Genomic DNA, 20,948 nt, shown 5'->3' with positions numbered 1-20,948 from the left:
GGAAACGATATTGCTGATAAACTGGGCACAAGACTGCATCGCCAAAATAAAGTGCCCACACACTACCTAACAAAATCAAAACTAAAACAAGTAAAGAAATACTCCATACTATCAACAAAGAACCATACAGCAATAAATGGTCAGAAATAGGAAAACTCTGGGAAATTAACAGCAAGAAACCCAGAAAAGAAGCTGTTGAAAATTTTCGATTGAACACAGGACATGACTGCCTTGCATCACATCTCTCTAAGATAGGAATATATAACACAGAAGAATGTACACTGTACAACTTGTCATGATCATATATGGGAAAAGAACACCTCCTTCAATGCCCTAATCTTAACAAGGAGATGCAACTAAGCAAGAACTTGAGTGCTCTCTATTGGGAAGCAAGAAGCAAAATGGGTTCAATGATCCCAAATGCAGCCATTGGAAATCAACCAACCAATCAAGCGGATAGCAAGAATCAAGAACATTGGGACACATGTAGAACATTTGGTTAAGATATAGGCTTGTAAGAAGCCCAGAGACAGACAATAAGAGCAAGGAGAAGGGTAACTACTATTCACCCTGAATATATCAAACCACAGTCTTTAATCTAACTGATACTGTTCTTATAGCATGGAACAATAAGGAGTTTGTGGTAGGTATTTTTTGTGATTTGACAAAGGCCTTTGATTGTGTCAGTCATGATCTGTTGATTCAAAAGTTGAAGATGTATAGAGTCAAAGGGCCTATTTTGAAATGGTTGGAGACTTATTTACAAAAATAGGACGCAAAGAGTTGTGCTGCCTATTTGTAATTCGACTTCTACAATCTCTGAATGGAAATCTGTAAGGTTTGGTGTTCCACAGGAATCTGTCCTGGGACCAACGTTGTTTAATATTTATATTAATGATTTCCCAGGTACTCTTAAGGATATAGCACGTAACGTACTATTTTGTACGTGGATGACACAACAATTTTAATTACCACAAATGACATGAACTCTTTGAATATTAAATTAAATAGAGTTATGACTAGGGTTTTAAGCTGGTTTCAAAATAATCTGGTATTTAAGTTGAGTAAAACTCACTTGATTAAATTTATGACTCCTAAGTCTCCAGAGTATACATTATCGGTAACATATAATAATTTTAGACTTAAAGACGTTGATAATGTTAATTTTTTAGGTATGTATTTAGAGTGTTAACTTAATTGGAAAAATCAATCTGAAAAATTATTAAAGAAACTGAATACAGCGGGTTTTATGCTCAGGAAGTTACAGTCCCTTGTCAGTGAATAAGCTCTTCAAATGGTCTATTTTTCTTATTATCAGTCTCAGCGTGAATATAGTATTATATTCTGAGTTTCTTCAGTTATGAAAAGTTTATTTGTTGCCCAAAAAAGGGCGATTAGGGTTATGCTGGGTTTGAGTCCTGGAAACTCGTGTAGAGAAGGTTTTAAGATGTTGGGTATTTTGATGGTTCCTAGCCTATATTTCTATTCTATATTGATGTCTGTTGTTAGAAATCACAATTTTTTTCAAACCAAAAATAATATTCATCATATAAACACTAGACAGTTTGGTAAGCTACATGTGTCATCAGTGAGATTATCTTCAATCCAGAGAGGCATGTTATATTCATCCATTATGGTTTATAATAATCTTCCTCAAAATATACAAAGGATGAGTGATAATGTGAAGATTTTTAAATGCACACTGAAAAGTTTCCTCACAACAAATGCTTTTTATTCAGTAGATGAATATATTTCTGCTAAGCATGTATAACATTTAATAACTATATTCCTTGCAATTTTGTTTATGAATGACAATGTAAATTATGGTTATTTGGTGCTTTTGGTTGTGTGTGGTTGTTTGCTGTTGACACGATTGTACTTCTGCAATCAAGTCTTATTTTGACGGGTTCAATATCTGGTCCAGTTCGGACAACGGATCAGTGAATTTATGAATTATGTATGCATGTATATATGCAAAGGTTGAGAGATGGGAGAAGGCAGGAGGAAAGCAGTGTGAGTGACCAATGGGAAATAGAAGTGGACTGAAAGTAACAAGGTGTAAGCAATGTGGTGGGGGATGAAAAGAGGAACCAGCTATGAAAAGAGCTGCAGTGAAAACTGATAAGGGAAGAAGCTGTTGCAGAAAAACTAATGAAGAAGGAAGTAGTGTAACATAACCTCTTCATTCCATGAGGTAAAACAATCATGGCCTTATGTATGTAGTCTCAGTACTGGAAAGCTGGAAGGAAATAATAATGAATGATTTTTATGAAGTCACAAATCCAGATAACTTCATCCTGTTGGGACTGGCCTTGTGATCTCCATTCCATATGAAGAATGGTACCATTCTTCAAAGAGCATCACGGTTAATCAAGGCATTTGATAACATATCTAAATACCTGGTAGTACCCTTGGTTCTTAAGTTTGAATTGGACTACAGAAATAATGCATGGGCTTACAAAAGAATCAGAAGTTCACTGAACTTGCAGGGAATGTTCAGACAGTACCTAGTATGTTTCAAGGTTGACAAGAGGTGACCCATTTGCATAAAATACACCACAACCGGATCACATTATCATCTCTGATTCAGTTGTAGGTTTTTGATCGTCCTTAGATGCAGTGGGTGCCTAAATACAAGCATATATTGATCATGTTATACATTTACTTCACCTGAATTAGTTTGAACCCAAGAAAATGGGATCAGGATATAGATAACAAATTTAATAAACAATAATTGAACAAATACTAGACCTAGACACACCTGAAGACCGTACCAGCTTTAAATACATAACATAACAATCAAGGAAGAGATCATGGTTTGTGGTCAGTGTCACAGCATTACAGCAAATTAGAAAAGCAAGTTAGATCCAAGAATGAATTTTGCTAAGGGTAAACTTATGCTGCACTGATCAAACCCTTAGCAAAACTAAAAAGAAGAGACGCTTAACACAAGACTTGCAAGGTAACCAGTTTCACTCCCATAAGCAGCAAGCAACATAAAAAATAAGCATGACATGTAACACTCAGATACAAAATATATCAGATAATGTAATTGTTCATGATTACTACACGAAGGTTGTGGTATCTTTAAATGTAGTCTCCTTACACACAAGCTGATACTTTGGATCAGTAACCTTTACATAGGCCAGTGATCTTGCTCATTTCATTTCCTTTGACACAAGTGTGTTTCAGGGGTTTTGATAACATATCACAGGATCTTGTGAACACAGTAATGAAACCATGGGTTCTCTGAAGGCAGGAATCTCTTGAGTAGCTGAGTGACAAAATTTTCAAAAAGAACTGCTTAATGCTAATTAATGGTGAAATTTATACTTTGATGACATCTCTGTCCATTTGTTTCTTCACACAGTTATTCAAACAGTTCATTGCAAAGTTCATACCTATAAGCCTACAGCAATGCCAGGAATGCCTTCAGATAACTTTAAATTAGGAAGAACACTCAGTCATCCCTGTCCCCTCCAGCCAGAATGTCAGAATCCTCTGCTTTGTGATTGGTATCATGATATCTTTGCATAGATTCACTCCAAGATTTGACCAGCTGTGGAGGCCTTTTTCTGTCTTGTTTTTGTCTTCATTGTATCACTATACCAATTGAGTAATCACTAGAATATGAGCTATGGAGTTCTCATAGTAGTGAATGTTGAAATCATGGCGTTCTAAGATTTTATGACATAGACTGATATCTCATTTGTCCTGAAGGTGGAAGCAGCTGGTTCCTCTCAAACATTGGTACCCATGTACCAAATTAGATGGTGTCACAACTGATAAGATTGTAATATTAATCACTAGAATTGCCACCACTCCCACAAGGACCTTTTGGCCTGTCCATTACTTTCCAATGTGAAAACTGATGAGTCTCAAACTCACACATGACATGAAGAGTACTGTTTTCTGGAATATAATGCTGTGTAGTCCATTGAAAGTCAACCGACATTTCTGAGGAACATATTGCCTCCATATTCAGGGTCAAATAAGCCAAGCAAGATACCAATGTGAAAGCAGGTGGCAAGCAGAGTGAAGCCAGAAATTTCAGATTATATAGGAAGCAGGAGGGAAATTTAAGATTGAACCACAGTTCACATTGGCTAGTCCATGGGAGAGATTGAAACTACTGTGCTCCCACATGACCACCAAGCAGACAAGAGTAGGAGTTTAGGATGGTCCTGAAAAGGGATGGTTTGGCTCGTCTAGGAAGAAGTCAAAGGAAAAGTGTAGGAGTGTGTTGGGCGTTGAACTGATGTGAAAGGCAGGGATGTCAAGTGGGTGAGCCACAGGCATGTGGTGGGAGAGCAGAGGCAGCAGAAGGAAGCTAGGGCATCCAGGTGGAGGCTGGTAAGTGCCCAGAGAGGGCCTATTGTGTGCCCTGATAAGGACAGTGTGCATGGACCTGCGTGACCCTCCAGAGAATCCAGATCTGCTGTCGTGATGGAGGCTTCCTGTGATCTCTCGGGGAGCAGATGAGAGGTTTCCATGACTTGCTCAGATAGAAGGTATCCTCTCTGTCCTCTGTTGGGATGGAGCTCAGTCTCATTCACTTCCCTGCTGATGTGATCCATGTATCTAGACTTGGTGGAGAGGGTGGTGGTGTGGTGTAGTGGTGTGGCTCAGTGCGGGGCCTCAACATTGATACTGTACTCCAGCACAGCTGACTTGTCCCGATGTTCTAGACTGATATGTCACTGGTGCCACTTCAACCTGGTGTCACTCGAACAGCCCATCTGCCAAATGTACCCCTGACAATACTCACAGGGGATGCTGTATACTGCCAGGATCTTCAGTCCCAGGTTGTCCTTGACTGACTGAAGGAATCTATATATTTTCCTAGGAGGGAGGTCCATGGTCTTGATTATGTGCCGAGACAGCACCATGCTGATGCAGTTGAATATTGGCCCAACATTAAGCAGGAAAGCAACTGAATCTAGCTTTTCATCATGCTGCATAACCCTCAGGGGAGGGTTGAGGGCCCTATGAATCCGCTGATTGGTTTAGATGTTTTGCCTGAAAATTTCCCACAGGAACACCAACTCTGCATGAAGAGATGCTTATTGGATGGGTGATGATGAAGCTACAATTTAAGTAGAGGTTGGTATGGGTAGGTTTATGGTATACTTTATGGCTCAGAGAGTCATTGGGTCTCCTATAAATATCTGTGTCAAGTAAGGGAAGGTGACTATCTCTATGATGACCTGAATGTTCTAGTGGACAATGTTCGGGGTGGCCAAGGAAGTCCTTCAGCCTCTCGGGTCCATGTGGCCAGATGACAAACATGTCGACCATGTAACAAAATAAGCAGAGGGGTTTATGGGCAGCCTGGTCAAGCACCATCTCCTCAAAGTCCATGAAGAAGTTGGCAATGGCCAGAGACAGTGGTGAACCCACAGTCATGCTGCCAATTTGTTCATAGAACTGAACTATGAGGCTGTCAAGAGGTGATAAAAAGAGTCTCAGGATATGCTCCTCAAAATGTCAACTTAGCAGACTAATCGGCATCCTGATGAAGAGTGACACCACATCGAAGCTGACCATTGTACCTTTGGGCCCAGTGTCTAGAGAACCCAATGTTTGGGCAAAATTTTTAAAGTTCTTTATGTGATGTGGAGAGTTGCCAGTATGACAGACCAGTAGGCCTGGAAGATGTTTGGCCAAGTGATAAGAAAGGACCCCAGTGGTGCTCATATTGTGCCTCAAGGGAACCCCTTGCTTGTGGCTCTTCAGCAATCCATACAGTCTCATGGGCCTGGAACCTTGTGGCCAAAGTTGTTGGCAAACTTCCTAAGAAATAGAGGATTTACTCAAGAGAGGCATGGTCCTCTGTAAGATAAGATCTTATATGTGACATTTTCAGAGACAAAAGAATGATGATATACCATGATAAAAATTAAATCAAAATACTAGTAACATTACTGTACACAGCAGTTGTGTATGTTGTTACTATTGTCATCAATTTTGGATAATGTGCAATTTTTCAGTGTGTCTGTGTTTTTTACATCAATCCCTTGAAGTATGCCCCAAACATCTGATTACATGTGGCCATGAACAGTATTTACGTTTGTAACACCATCAAGAAATTTACTGTATAACTCCCTAAGTTCTTCCAAATAAGAACTGTTGTTGATTTACATGTCTTGTCATATGATGTCACATGGCAAATGTTTAAAAAGTATCTCTGACAAAGATAGAAAGTACGTAGTTTATTCCGCCAGTTTATTTATGAGAAAACGGGTTAATTGTTACAATCGATTTTTTTAAGTTTAAATAATAGTGCAAGGCAAGTTTGGACAAAGAATACAGTATGGAATTACACGTGGCTTATATCCGTTCATAATTGATATGTTCAGTGCCTGTGCGTTTTAGAGGGAAAATGGCGGAAAAGAGAATAGAGTAGAATTCACATGCCACAGATCCATAGATACTTCGTAGAACTGGGCAAAGGTCGTAGTACACATGCCAGGGAAACAGATGTGAATAAATATTTAATACCAGCATAAATGTAAATGTCTAGTTTTTATTTGTAAGCACCTAATAATATTGTACAGCGAAAAGATAAATGTATAAATATTATTTTTTATTAACATATACTTCGCTTTTAAACTTTTCTCATAGGATGAAATTTGTGGAATTACCCGTGTGTCCATCAGTAAGTATCCATTGGTTTTTTGATTGTTTTCCGATATCACTTTCGGCCACTTTTTAGACGGAAAATGGGAGGTAACAAAGAGCATAGATGAGGAAATAGATATATAGGGTCTAGTATTAAACTGTGCTTCACATACAGATTCGCGGGTAAATCTCGTTTTCCCATTGGTTGAATGCCGGAAATGTAAATTATAATCGGGATATCAGTAGCGGTTAGGAGCGTTAGGAGAATATAATAATACAACTTTGTGCAGGATCTTGGTAATATTATGGAAAACGAATAATGTTGTGAAAACTTTGTAATAAATAATAGACACCAATGCCCCAGAATTCAAAAAGGGCAAGTTCTATGGAGTGTGAATCAGCAGACACGTCACAGGAATCTAAGAAACGGAAAACGAGGTGATGTTCTTTGTAGTTTTATTTAGTGGATATTGAGCTTTATGCATCGTAACCAATTCTTACAATATTAATCTCGTTTATAGTGACGACATGGATGACGCCAACGACATGGAGAATGATGGAGTATCTGGTAAGTGTTTTTCAATGCTAGTCGTTAGTTTCTTTGGATTCAGTCCCTACTCATTGTTACATAACCTAAAACAATGTATAAATGATTACACAGTGTACCATACAAGTAACCACATTATTACGTGTAAAAAGTTTCTACGGCTCTGATGTGCCATACTGCACATTCTTTGCGTTGCTAGATACACTTCAAGAGTTAGCCTTTGTCACAGCTATTGCTGAGATTTAAAAAATAGCATTATGTTACACTGCATGTGACAACTGGGCCTTGCGTTACTTCATATCAACATAGCAGGTATCATAATTGTCCATCCATACTTCATTATTAAAAATTACTGTAAAAGACATAGTCTGTATGTAAAATCTCCATGTTTGATAGATCATATTAAAATGACTAATAACAATACAGATTTTGAGGTGATTCTGGATGGTTTAGATGGTATTACAACAAATTCGAGGCTGATGTTTTTTTCTAGGCTAAGGTAACAACCAGTAAGAAGAAGAAAAATGAACAGAGGGTTAAGTATTGAGGCAGAGGCCGACCATCATTTGTGGCAGTTGAAGTGAGATTTATGGTTTTTAAGCAGAAAACAGTAATCAGTTTTAGGCTTCTGTCTTTATGTTACAGAAGAGGCACCAAGTCCTATAATTGTTTTTAGTAATTTTTCCTAAGGTCTTACACTTTTGTTTTCATCCTGCCAGTTATGTTAACACGACCCCATCACTGATCCCAGGCAGGAGGTTGAACAGACTTTTTTGGGGATCTAAGATTGAGATTGATTGGCAGACAGGCTGAATTTTGTGCCACTTATTTTTTGTTTGTTTAGCTTCTTGCATCACCAGAAATACATACTTATGTTAGAGGAGCAGTTTTAGGGAGCTGCTTCCTATCATTCCTTATTAATTTTATCCTATATTAATATATTTATAATTTATTTAATGCTGCTATCAGTAGCTCAGGTTATATAGTGTTGGATGGTAGGGTGGATAGTGAATAATGATTTAGAGAGGATTTACTGGAGGTGACAGGGCCTAATTTGAAGCATCCACTGACAAGAATTGAGGAAAATCACAGCAAATTTCAGAATAGTGTGTCTTGGCCAAAATTTTAACCAGGAATCTTCTGAAAACAAGTCAGAAGAATTAATATTTGAGCCAATTACCATGGTATATAGTAATATAATGTTGACTTCTTTGGTGGTCCTCCAAGATTAGTAATAGTAGTCATTACTTTATATTTTTTTTAGGGTGGAAGGTATTTTATTTAGAGAAAAAAGAACTAAACATTTAGTCCATAGACCCAGAGACCTGTGAATGAGATTTTACTTATCATGATTGTGAAAATTCCTCCAGGTTGGGAGTTGGGCATGTGGCTAACAACCTCACACCATAAAAACTAAATTATTCACAGACCAGATAATCAGCCTCGGATGGATGAAATGAATGGAAGATCAGTGAAGGAAAATAAGTGGGCCACTACCTCTTCCATCCACATTCTTCTCCATCTTCATTCTACCATTTGATGCTTCATCATCTGAACAACTGAGGAACAGAGAGAAATGGAGGCTGATTGTTCAGGAGGCCAAAGCTCACCCTGAGCTGTAGTGCCAAGGGGAAAGAAGGACTGTGAAAATTAAGATGATGATCTGGGTTATGTGTGGCATCCTCTATCTGCAAAAGTTGGCACTAACTTCGCTGACAAGCAGCGGTCACTTGTTTGGTATAGTTCGCTTTTGGACTAAAGGCCATGGATGATCTCTGTTATGATAATTGTGTAGTTTTATAGGTGGGAGTATTTTGAAGGTGAAGGCAGCTGATATCTCCAAGCCATTGGTAATCACCAGAAGAACTACACAGTATCATAGGATAACTCAGAAGATTGCACTCTTAAATTCCTGAATATCTGTGGAAACAAGTGGTATTAATTATTTATATTGTGGGAATGTGGAACAGTTGTATGAAAATAAATACAGATGAAAAGCTTATGGCAAATTTAGATTAGTTCTGCTGTGGATGAGTTGATGTTAATTGACTGCTTCTGAATTCAGATCCTTGCTATACAACTGGGTACATACTATTGTCTTGGAAAGAAGAGGGTGTCTGCTTATCTGGGGTGCAGTGTGAAAGATCAGGTCTTTCATGATATTGAATGCTAACTAACTGACTTCATGGAGCTGAGCCCTTCTTGAGAAGCTGCTAGTTAGTTGTGCAGCTATACTAGGAAGAACTTCCCAGCATTTTATGGAACCATAAGGTTCATTACCGTGTTCACAAGAACCCCTGCTGGTCCCTGTCCTGAGCTAGATCAATCCAATCCATACCACCCAATCCTATCTCTCTAAGATCTGTTTTAGTATTGTTCACCCACCTACATCTTGGTCTTCCCAGTGGTCTCTTTCCTTCTGGCTTTCCCACCAATATCCTATATGCATTCCTCTTCTCCATTCATGCTACATGTCATGCCTATTGCACCCTCCTTGACTTGGTCATTGTAATTATACTTGGCGAAGGATGCAAGTTATGAAGCTCCTCATTATGCAGTTTTCTCCATCCTCCTGTCACTTCGTCTCTCTTCAGTCCAATTATTCTCAGCACCCTGTTTTCAAACACCCTTGGCCTGTGTTCCTCTATTAATGTCAGAGACCAAGTTTCACACCCATACAGAACCACAGGAAAAATTGTAGTTTTGTATATTCTAATTTTTACGGTTTTAGACATAAGACAAAAGGTTCTGGGCTGAATGGTAGCAAGCATTACCAGAATTGGGTCTCCTCTTTGAATCAAATTTTGATTTGTTACTGTTGGTTCCTAGTTTCATGGATAGCCTGAGAATATTGTACAATACTTCCCTCCTAACTGAGTCATAGGCTTTCTTGAAATCCATGAATAGCTAATGTACTGCCTCATTGTACTGTCATTTTTTTCCCAGTATCTGGCGAATGAAAAAGAATCTGATCAGTAGTTGATCTGTTACATTGAAACCCACACTGATGATCTCCAATAATTTTGTCTATATATGGGCTTAACCTCGAGAGAAGGATATTGGATACAATTTGTATGAAGTTGATAACAGTGATATTCCACAATAATTACTACGGTCAGTTTTATCGCCTTTCTTGTAAATTGATACAAGAATTGACTTCTTTCATTGATCAGGCAAGTCTTCCATATTCGAAATAGAATTAATGAGTGTGGATATCGGTCCATAACGTTTCACCTCATGCTTGAATAATTTCTGCTGGAATTTAATCACTGCCTGGTGATACCCTTTCAACTTGCAAAATCAATATCAGGTACTCACAGCTCAGCTGTCTGTATTCCTATCTGCCTAACAGCACTGACCCTATGTACATTCAGTAACTGAGAGAAGTAGTTCTTCCGCCTATTCAAAATGTTGTGGGACTATGCAAGCAGATCATTATTCTTGTTCTTCACTATGTTACTTCTAGGTTGGTAAACCCTTGGACACAGGTCTTGAATATTCTTGTTCTTACTGTTCATTGCAACCTCATTAACTTTATCTTTCAGATATTCCCTTGTTTTATTCCTGAGATGGCTGCTGACTTCACATCTTATATTGTTCAGATTATTCCCATTTATTTTATTTGGATCCTGCAGTCACTGCAGTTGGGCATGTTTTGAGCATACTTCACCAAACCATGGCTTATGCCTCTTCAATTCATAATAACCTGAACACTTTTTGGCTGAAATTTTGATATTCTCCCTAATAGTTTCCTGTGCTTAATTAATATCCACCTCAGTGTCTAAGTGGGGGTTGCGGTAGCATAGTTGGTTGAGGCACTATGCTACAAGCCAGAAGGTCCCGGGTTCAAGTCCCAATGAGGCCATTGGATGTTATCACTTGACCTAATCCTTCCAGCTGCAGTATGGCCCTGGCGTCGACTCAGCCTCTAACAGAAATGAGTACCGGGAATTAAATAATTTTCCTGGGGACTAAAGCGTGGCTGGCGCGTAAGACTGACAACCTTACCACTATCTTTGAGCCAATTGTCTAGATAATGTGGGACTCACAACGTCAACCCTATGGGCCTTCACAGCCTGTTACAGGGATGGCTATACTTTTTTTACTCATTGTCTTTAAGTTTTCCGAAGCTGCGAACCTATTTGAGATTTGAACATGATATTGCTCTTTGCCCTCTGCCTCATTTAATTTCTTGAGATTGAAGCTCTCCATATGGAAGGAGTATAAAATAAACACAAAATGAAACATAAACAGTGGAAATTATTTTATTTTGTGCAGATGAGTTATGCGACACTGGGATGGGGGAGTAAAGTCTCCACCCTATTGTAAGAATGCATAATTTGCATGCAGTATGGATGTTTCTGCACTTTAGGAGAATGCCCCTTCCCCATATAAGAACATTTGTTAGTGGATCATCCAGCAGAAATAAACAGGAAGTTTAATGGAATGGAAATAGAAAAGACCCACTGTGAGCAGTGATTTAGTAGAGATTTTTTGTGAGTGGTAGCATACTTCATAAAAACATCCATATATATGAGTACATTTGTTCAAGAATTTGTTTTAAAAAGACAGCATTTCACATACTGCCAGAGAATTTGTTTAATTTCTTGGATTACAAATTCTGGTTGTTGAATGAAAATAAACTAGAATATTATTCCAAGAGACATAGTTTTGCTGAAGATTACTCAAGATGCACAGTTTTTACAAAGAATCTTTTTCAGTGATGATGCCATTGTCTGTACCTGAGGGAATGTCTGCAGACACTATCAGAATGTGGAGTTATGACACTGTAGACAAGCATTACAGCCTGATCTAGCAGTCTGGTGGCCTGGACTGACACATGACAGAGTGTATGGGCCATTTATCTTTGTGGAATTGACCGTGATTATTAAACTTTAAGGACCGCCTCTGTGGTCTAGTGGTCAGAGTTCCTGGCTACAGATCCAGAGATCTGGTTTCGATTCCCAGTGCTAGCAGATTTTCTGAGAAGTAGTGGGTCTGGAACAGGGTCCACTCAGCCCCGTAAGCATAACTGAGGAGCTATTTCAAGGAAATAGCAGCTCTGGTCTATAAAACTGAGATTAACGACCATGGGGATTCTTTATGCTGACCATGCAACACCCTCTATCTGCCAAAGTTGGCACTAACTTCTCCGACAAGCAGCAGTCTCTCAGTCGGTATAGTTTGCTTGCAGACTAAAACCATGGAGTTTGTTTTTGTTTTGTTTATTAAACCTGAAGATGCTGGAAATTTGCATGTTACACTAAATTGGAAGCAATAATATCCTTCAGTTTAATGCAGGATTAGATCATACAGAGGTAGCCTGTGAATGAATAAATGAGCGCTTTCAAGAGCAGTGGATTGGAGGAGGGAGTTGGCGAGCTTGAACCATCTTGACCTTCAAGTGTTACTGCACTGGACTTCTACTTTTGGGGATGTGCAGTGCTTTAAAACCACAGTACATGTAATAAAACACTCTGTATTGTTACACTGATTAGCTGTGTTCTGTTACTTATGTTTATAACAGAAATTTCACTATTTGAAATGTGTTATAAATTAATGCATCCGTGATGTTATCACATATTTACGTCTTGAAACTAGTGACTCTGGATTTATGATCCCCATTATGCTACATTCACGACAGTATTGCCAGCTACACAGCCTCCAAGTTTCTATAAAGAAAATGCAGCCATTGTAAGAGTGTGTTTATGGTGTAGTAATTCTTGAATACTGCTGTTTACATAGTACAGACAAGCAGCGGCACTCACACAAGAAGACTACATTAAATAACACCTGTACAGTGTGAAAACAAGAACTAGCCGCTCCAGCACGTAGACATAGGGCGAGTAACCCTAAGAATTTTAAATTTTAAATTTAAAATTTGGAGAAAATTTTAAAAGGTTTTAAAAACATCATAACTAAAGATTTTTAGAGTGCTACTACAAGAATATCGGGTGCGACGTGTGAAACATAATCTACATACCAGACACATATCAACGATGTAGATGTTGATAATACGAAGAATGTGACATTGTGTTTTTAAATGTTAAGTTTTAGACTGGGTTCAGTGTGGCAGCGACGTTAAGAGTATACACCTGATGATGGCCGATAGAGGCCGAAACATGTAGTGTAGAAAGAACAAGATCAAAGACATATAAATATATATTGTTTGCACTTAGGACAGAGTTTGTATCATTTATCATATGGAGGTTCTAGATGTTACAGATTTTCCCATCATTTTTAACACTTTGCGGACCGGTAGCACATTATTATGACTTTAGGACACGTTATGTTGAAACACACTATAACTTGCACTGGTGCCAGGCAGACGCATGACTGCCATGTGATAGACCTCTTGAATGTTTGCTTCATAGTCAGTAACATGACCCTGCTGACCAACTGCCTTCATACAATGCAGTTGGAATCTAGCCTTCATACAAGACAGTTGGAACCAAGGCGAGACGTCACGTGATACCACAAGTGATAATAATTGTATGGTGTATAAGTGTGAGTGTCCAATAAAGAGTCGCTAAATCCGAGACCCACGTGAAGTTATTTGTCGCGTGACACACCCAACACATGACAATATGGGGGTTATAGATGTTACAGATTTTCCCATTATTTTTAAGATGCAAATGCTTAGCATTCCAGCTTTGTAGTTTGGAGATTGGGATTCAGTTTTTGACATGAGAGCTGGCTGCACTGATTAAGGTTTTCTTGTGGCTATCCTTTGTTCCTGGAGACAGATAATCAGATGAATTAAAATAATGACACATCCCAGTTCATTATTCATAATACTCTTATTTGAAAGGTTGTAACCAGTGCAGTTGAGAAAGCACCATTTAATAGAAAAGAATCAGGCCAGTTGTCTTAGAAGTTTGAAATTAGACTTCAGATACACAGAACAGTGATGGAGAGTGACTTCTTCAAAATTATTAGTCAAATCTTAGATCAGAGGGAGGTCTACTTTGCAAGCAGTCAGACAACTGCATATTAACCTTCCTGATTCGGCTAACATGATAGCTTGGCCTTCTCTCATCAAGCTATACCATACTGTGTCACTCTAATTGCACATGTGCTCTCCAATGCACAACTAAGCCTGAAGGAGCTGGCTAACAACATGTCTAATAGGCTAGAGGCTTCTCTTACGAGTATATGGAGTGCCACTGAGCCATGAAAGTAACACTTTTTGCTTTATTATTGAAAGTGTTTTGTGGCGAATGTGGTTAATATGAAAGCTCTGTCACTGATATATGTTATCATCAGGGCCTGGATTTTGATGACCTGAAAATATTTAAAAAATGACCGAAAAAATCTAGAAAAATTACTTAAAATCTGACCCAAAAATGTAATATGCAGGGCCCGGATTTTGATGACCTGAAAATATTTAAAAAATGACCGAAAAAATCTAGAAAAATTACTTAAAATCTGACCCAAAAATGTAATATGCAGGGCCCGGATTTTGATGACCTGAAAATATTCAAAAGATGACCTAAAGAATGACTGAAAAATACAGAAAAATGACCTAAAGGAGAAAAGAAAGAACACTTCGCTTCCATGTTATTCACATTTCAGAAAACATATGAAGAAAAATTCCCTAAAATGGTAAAAAATGACAAGAAATGCCCGTAAAAGTTCAAAAATTTACCAAGAAATTACCCCAAAAATGAAAAGATGACCTTAAACCTAAAAATGTAAAAAAAATGACAAAAATTACCTATAAAATTTACATTTGTGTAACCAGCAGCTCATATACGAGATTTACATATACAAGAGCATTGTATAGGATACAAGGAAAAAAAGATGATATGTCATCAGAATCTGGGCCCTGGTTATAATCATGATGGAATTATGTGAGGTTTGAGGTTCTCACAGCTGTAGGATGTGATGGCTGTATAGTTTGGAAAACAGGTAGCAACATTTTGGGGGAAGCTTGATAAATTTCTGGCATCCTACATGGTATAACATCCCAGAAGACCAATCTTAATACGGAAGTTGATTGATTGATTGATTCATTCATTCATCAATGGCTCTACAGCCCTTTATTGGGCTCTGGCCTCTTCTTCAGTTTCATAATCTTTTTTTTACACAGTCGGTAGGACTCCTTGGATGAGTGATCAGCCTGTTGCAAGGCTGCCACCTGCACACAGGACAACACAAACAGAATAAATGCACACACGAACATCAATGCCTTGAGTGCCCAGCATCTGAGCAAGCAAAGACAATTCATGCCTTAGACAACACAGCCACTATGATCACTACTGAAGTTGATATATAACGTAAATACTAAATTAAAGTGTGGACATTTTATTTTTGATATATAATACAATTAAACACAAGTTACAGCATGCCATTATAATAACACCAAATATCCTTACACTTATACTGCTCCCATTTCTATATCCAAATTACTAACAGCTCCCCCCACACTATTTGGGGGGGAGGGATACTGTTAAGTGATTGACATTACAAGTTAATGGGTTTCATGAAATTTGTTCATACTAGATAGAGATCAGTGAATGTATGAATGAATGTATGAGGCCTTCTCAGCCCTTGCACCGCGACCTACAGTGGTCTGTTGTGCAGATAGAGACCAATACAAACAAGACGTATTATCTTTCAAATTACTATCAGAATCAACCACAGAAGTGATCTATTAAGAATTTTACAAACATTTTGCATTCCTTATTTTTATTTACACCATTGAAGTTGTAATGAGCATGTTCTTCATTGCAAACTTATCTGTTAAATTTTAATAAATTGTAATATTTATTATTATTTTGGCTTGTAATATATTCAGGTGACACAAAATGGCAGCTGGAGAAGAATGATGTCAAAGCACGTCTGGAATATTTGAGGGCATCTGGTGATTTTAGTGACTGTGTCTTGATTGTGGAAAGTGGTGAGAATGTAGAGGTTTGTACTGTGTATACCTGTTATATGCTAAAGTGCTATCATATTTTGGATATCCTTTTTTATGTCAAAAGAATATTTTGGGTGACAATCCAAAATTACTTTTTTGATTCCCTCTCAGAGAAAAGGTAAAAAAAAAAGTAAAGCAATCCACTGTAACAGGCCGTGAAGGCCCATAAGGTTGTGAGACATCAAGGCTCTCACATTTGATAGACAGTCAGCCTTACACACTGTTCACCCTTTACTTCCCCAGGAACATTCGTGGCCAATTGAGATTGCACACACACACACAGTAGTGTGATGCACAGTCAGTGAAGTTTAAGTCATTAATTTTGGAAACTGTAATGGCCTAGATCAGGCATGTCCAACGCATCGATCGCAGTCGGCTTTTGATCGCAGGACGATTTTTGGTCAGTCTCATAGAGCTATAAGAAAATTATATGTGAAAAGCATGTAAATTCACTTGCAATATAATATGATTATATTCAGATTTTGAAGGGAAAATATGTATTAGTCATTCCTATTTTTCTGTTCTTATGTGGCTTACGTGAAAATTGCTTTACATATGTGTTAAGTGAACTGTGGGGAAGTTCCTACTCTATCCTTACCACGCGAACTCTTATTTCACCACTCGTCAGCTGCGTGTGTTCTGTTGCAAGAGTGAACGACTGAACGTGTGATTCACTTTGTTCCCTCGCTCCAGTCAACTGTGAATCCCCGTACGTTGAACTAACAAGTGAGATGTGTTATTATATTAGCTGTTAGTGGAGATTTGTCGCTTTGCTGTGCATTAAGTAAATATAGAGTTTTGGGATGAGCTCAGTAAGTGCTCTGCCCATGTTGTTTTATTAATTTCAAAAGCATCTATGTGTGTGTGCCAGATGAAACAGTTACCTCAAAATAGTGGAAAATGCAACGCCTCAGTATCCTTGCCAAAAAAGGATAGTCTGGAACGTCATTATAATGCTCTCCGTAGCAATAAGTATGATGCTGATTTTCCACCCAAAAGTGCAGTTCATAAACTTAGCTGCTCAACAACAGTTGATGGAAAAATCAAGGTCACTTTCTAACAATGCAACCAAATCATCATTCAAGGTCAGCAATCTGATCGTTAAAATATGCAAACTTTCACTGAAGCGGAATTTGTAAAAGAGTGTTTTCTTGAAATAGCTGATAATCTTTTTGAAGGATTTAAAAATAAGAAAGAGATCATAGCTAATATTCAAGATCTTCAGTTATCAAGAAACACCATTGTGCGGTGAAGAGAAATGATGTGTGGAAACATAACTGAACAGTTGTTGAAAGATGTTTCCAATTGTGTTGCTTTCTCCTTCCAACTGGATGAAAATACAGACATCAGAGACACAGCACAGTTACTAGTTGCTTTTACAACAAACATCATGTGTCGTGCTATTTTTACCAATATTTTTGCTTAAAGTGAAGTACGACGATAGGAGGGGGTGGTAGATCACTGGCAGTTTTGACACCAAAAAGTTGATCACAACCTGTTTGAAGTTGGACATGCCTGCCCTAGATGAAAGCTGCTGATGATTTAGTGTGGCCTGCATGTCAGTTTTGCTCATATCTGAAATGAAGTTTTAGTAAAAACTTTTCATGAGACTCCTAAGATCTCTTTCTCTAGACTTTCCAGGCTCATGGGATGATCCTGTGTATGTCAAGTCCAAAGTTTGAAGAGTTGTTAATAACCAGTAAATCAGACAGTGCTGCTCGTATTACTGATATTGAACCCCGGATATTTCATATGATGCTTGAGTAAGTATGCCACACAACTGTGCTGTAACATTATTATACGAGGGTAATTCCAAAAGTAAGGTCACCTATGTTTGAAAATATAAAATAAACATTTATTTTCAATTTTGGATACATCAGTTGAATCTTGAACATGTACTCATTTCTCTACATAATCGCCATTTCGGTCGATGCATTTTTGTAGGCGCAGTGGCAGTTTTTGTATGCCCATGTCATACCAGTTCACCTCCATGCTGTTCAGGAAACTTCGAACCTCAGCTTTCACCTCATCGTCGTTGTTGAAGCGCTTTCCAGACAAATGTTCTTTCAACTTTGGAAAGAGATGGTAGTCACTGGGCGCCAAGTCCGGACTATAGGGTGGATGGGTGATGATCCTCCATCCAAACTGTTGCAGTTGAGCGACGGTTTGTCGGGCAGCATGGGGGCGAGCGTTATCGTGGAGAATGCTTACGCCCTTGCTCAACATCCCTCTTCTCCGGTTCTGAATCGCCCGCCTGAGTTTTCTCAGTGTCTCACAATATCTCTCAGCGTTTATTGTGGTCCCAGTTTCCATAAAGTCAACCAACAATACCCCGTTTCGATCCCAAAACACAGTTGCCATGACTTTACCGGCAGACTGTGTTTGCTTGAATTTTCGAGGCTTAGGCGAAGAGGAATGCCGCCACTGACGTGATTGTTGTTTTGTCTCAGGTGTGAAGTGGTACGCCCAGGTTTCGTCGCCTGTGACAATTGAATTCAAGAAGTTGTCCTTTTCGTCAGCATAGCGGCGAAGAAATTCACGGGAAGAGTCAACTCTCTGCCGTTTGTGGTCTTCCGTGAGCATTCGCGGGACCCATCTTGCGCACACCTTCCGATAATTCAACTTCTCTGTCAAAACCCGATAAATGGTGGTTCGGGAAACCTCGGGAACCGAAATGCAGAGATCATCGAGTGTGATGCGCCTATCCTGACGCATGACTCGCTCAATCTTCGCGACTGTCTCGTCAGAAATTGACGGTCTCCCAGTTCTTTTTTCGTCGTGTATTGCAGTACGACCAGATTCAAACTCCCTACACCACTTGCGGACGTTCTTTATGTCCATGCACGACTCGCCATACACTTCCACCAATTGACGATGAATTTCAATTGGTTTAGTCCCTTTTGCGTTCAAAAACCGAATAACTGCGCGAATCTCACACTTCGCGGTTTTAGTAATCGGGAGCTCCATTTCTAACGGCAACCGTGCCAAGACTGAGCGTCCTAGCTACGTGCGCGCATGCTTGGTGGTATTGGGGGGAGTGGGGGAAGCAACGAATGCAACAGGGTTGCCAACAGCCGCACGAAAAATTACCCAGCGCTTTGGAGACCTTACTTTTGGAATCAGCTACGTATATTCCATGCTGAAACATTGGAAAGGCAAATGGATAACACTTCTGGTTTTGTATGCAGGTAGTTTGAGTCAAATCTAAATCTGTAGGATGGTAGTACTGAGCTTTTTTTTCTCCTTCACTGCCTTTAGCTCCCTGCGTAAGCAAGCTTGCGCTTGTGAGACCAGCTTTCCGTTGGTCTGTCTGCAATGTACTCTTAAGTATATTGAGAGATTAAGAGGTTCTCATATTGGCATATGTCAAGATGCTGTCTTCTGGGATGTGACACTGTGTGGTTTGGTGGGTAGGTGAAAGCAAAGCAAAGTAAAGGTGTCCCTGTAACAGGCTGTGGGGGCCCATAGGGTTGTGAGATGTTGAGGTTCCCACATTTTCTAGACCATCGGCTCACAGACAGCAGCAAGGTTGTCAGCCCTACGTGCCGGCCGCCTTTTGCACCCAAGAATATTTCAAGAAGATTCCTGGTACTCATTTCTGTTAGAGGCTGTGTCGACCCCAGAGCCATAGTGTGGCTGGATGGATTAGGTAAATTGAAAAAATTCAGTGACCTCAGCGGGATTCGATCCCACAACTTTCCAGCTTGTAGCATAGTGCCTCAACCAACTACGCTACCTTGTGCCCTTGGTGGGTAGGTACTAATGTTTAAAAGGAACTTATGTACCACACTACATGGTATCACATTCCAGAAGACCATAATCTTGGTTTTCAGTAAGTTGTTTAAGGATACATGCATGAAGAAGATTTTACATTGTTCAAGTAAGGTAACCCCTCCCCCCATTTCCTGAAGATTTTATGAGACTTAAGAATCTGGGGATATCTGGATTGGTTAGCTGATTTTTCATATATGTTAGATTATATCAGTTGATGAGATTTATGTAGGAAGGAAGATATTCTTGTATGACTGATGAATTTGTATTGATGCAAGAGGAAACACATGGCTCTTGTGATTGAAGTTTTCGGTGCATGTTTTCAGATATAACTAGTAAATCATGCATAGTATATATTAAAATTTTCCTGAATGTAAAGTGACAGCACATCTGCATGCACTTAAAACAGTAAAACCTGTATTAAACAGAATCTCAAGGGTCCAGAACATTTTTCCAGTGAAGCCAGGTTTCCATTTAATCAAGGTATACTATAAATAATTAAACCAGAACATGCATGTATTTGAGACAAAATAAAACAGCATACTCATTCATTTATTCACACTGTAATTATTGAACACGTGCATACATTACACTGAATGGAACAAAATTGCAGTACTCACTTTTTATAATTTTACCAGAACTCAAGTTTTTTTGCACACACTCTTTTGGCTGCCTGACTTTCCAGAAATACTGTAGCTTGAGAAATTACACTCAGCATGTCTGAATCAGCAAATTCCTACAATTCATTTAAACTTTTGACAGCATCTTTGTAAGTCTTCACTCTACACTTTTCTTCTATCACAGTGTCATTTTCCTCTTCTTCCTTCATTAAAACTATCTGATGTCTTTTGCAAAAACTCTTCAACCATTTGTGTTGTGTTTTGTTGTGTTCCCATGGACAAATTTGAGTATTCTATATTTTTTGTATATACAGGGTGATTCATGTAGAACCGGCCCGACAAAATGAGCTGTAATATAAAATATACCATACATCATCATCATCAGTATTCTGACAAGACGATAGCTCCACAGTCTCCATCAAAACAATTCCTCCACTTAATGCGATCTCGAGCTTTCTCCTTCAAA

At 38.8% G+C, this 20,948-nt stretch overlaps 1 protein-coding gene across 1 annotated transcript in view; it reads left to right on the top strand.

The window, feature by feature from the left end:
* Nucleotides 1-6,805: 6,805 nt before the first annotated feature.
* Nucleotides 6,806-20,948, top strand: part of LOC111867966 (BTB/POZ domain-containing protein 3) — a 19,104-nt gene continuing 4,961 nt past the window's right edge. Inside the window, exons 1-4 of the mRNA XM_023858231.2 lie at nucleotides 6,806-7,059; nucleotides 7,143-7,189; nucleotides 15,969-16,084; nucleotides 17,724-17,854. Coding sequence (XP_023713999.1) covers nucleotides 6,977-7,059; nucleotides 7,143-7,189; nucleotides 15,969-16,084; nucleotides 17,724-17,854 — 377 coding nt within the window. The 5' untranslated portion in view covers nucleotides 6,806-6,976. The remainder of the gene's footprint in view (nucleotides 7,060-7,142; nucleotides 7,190-15,968; nucleotides 16,085-17,723; nucleotides 17,855-20,948) is intronic.

The sequence above is a fragment of the Cryptotermes secundus genome, unplaced genomic scaffold, assembly GCF_002891405.2.
Source record: "Cryptotermes secundus unplaced genomic scaffold, Csec_1.0 scaffold337, whole genome shotgun sequence".
NCBI classification, from domain to species: domain Eukaryota; kingdom Metazoa; phylum Arthropoda; class Insecta; order Blattodea; family Kalotermitidae; genus Cryptotermes; species Cryptotermes secundus.
The sequence above is the reverse complement of the archived record's forward strand: the minus strand, read 5'-3'. Positions and strand labels throughout refer to the sequence as shown.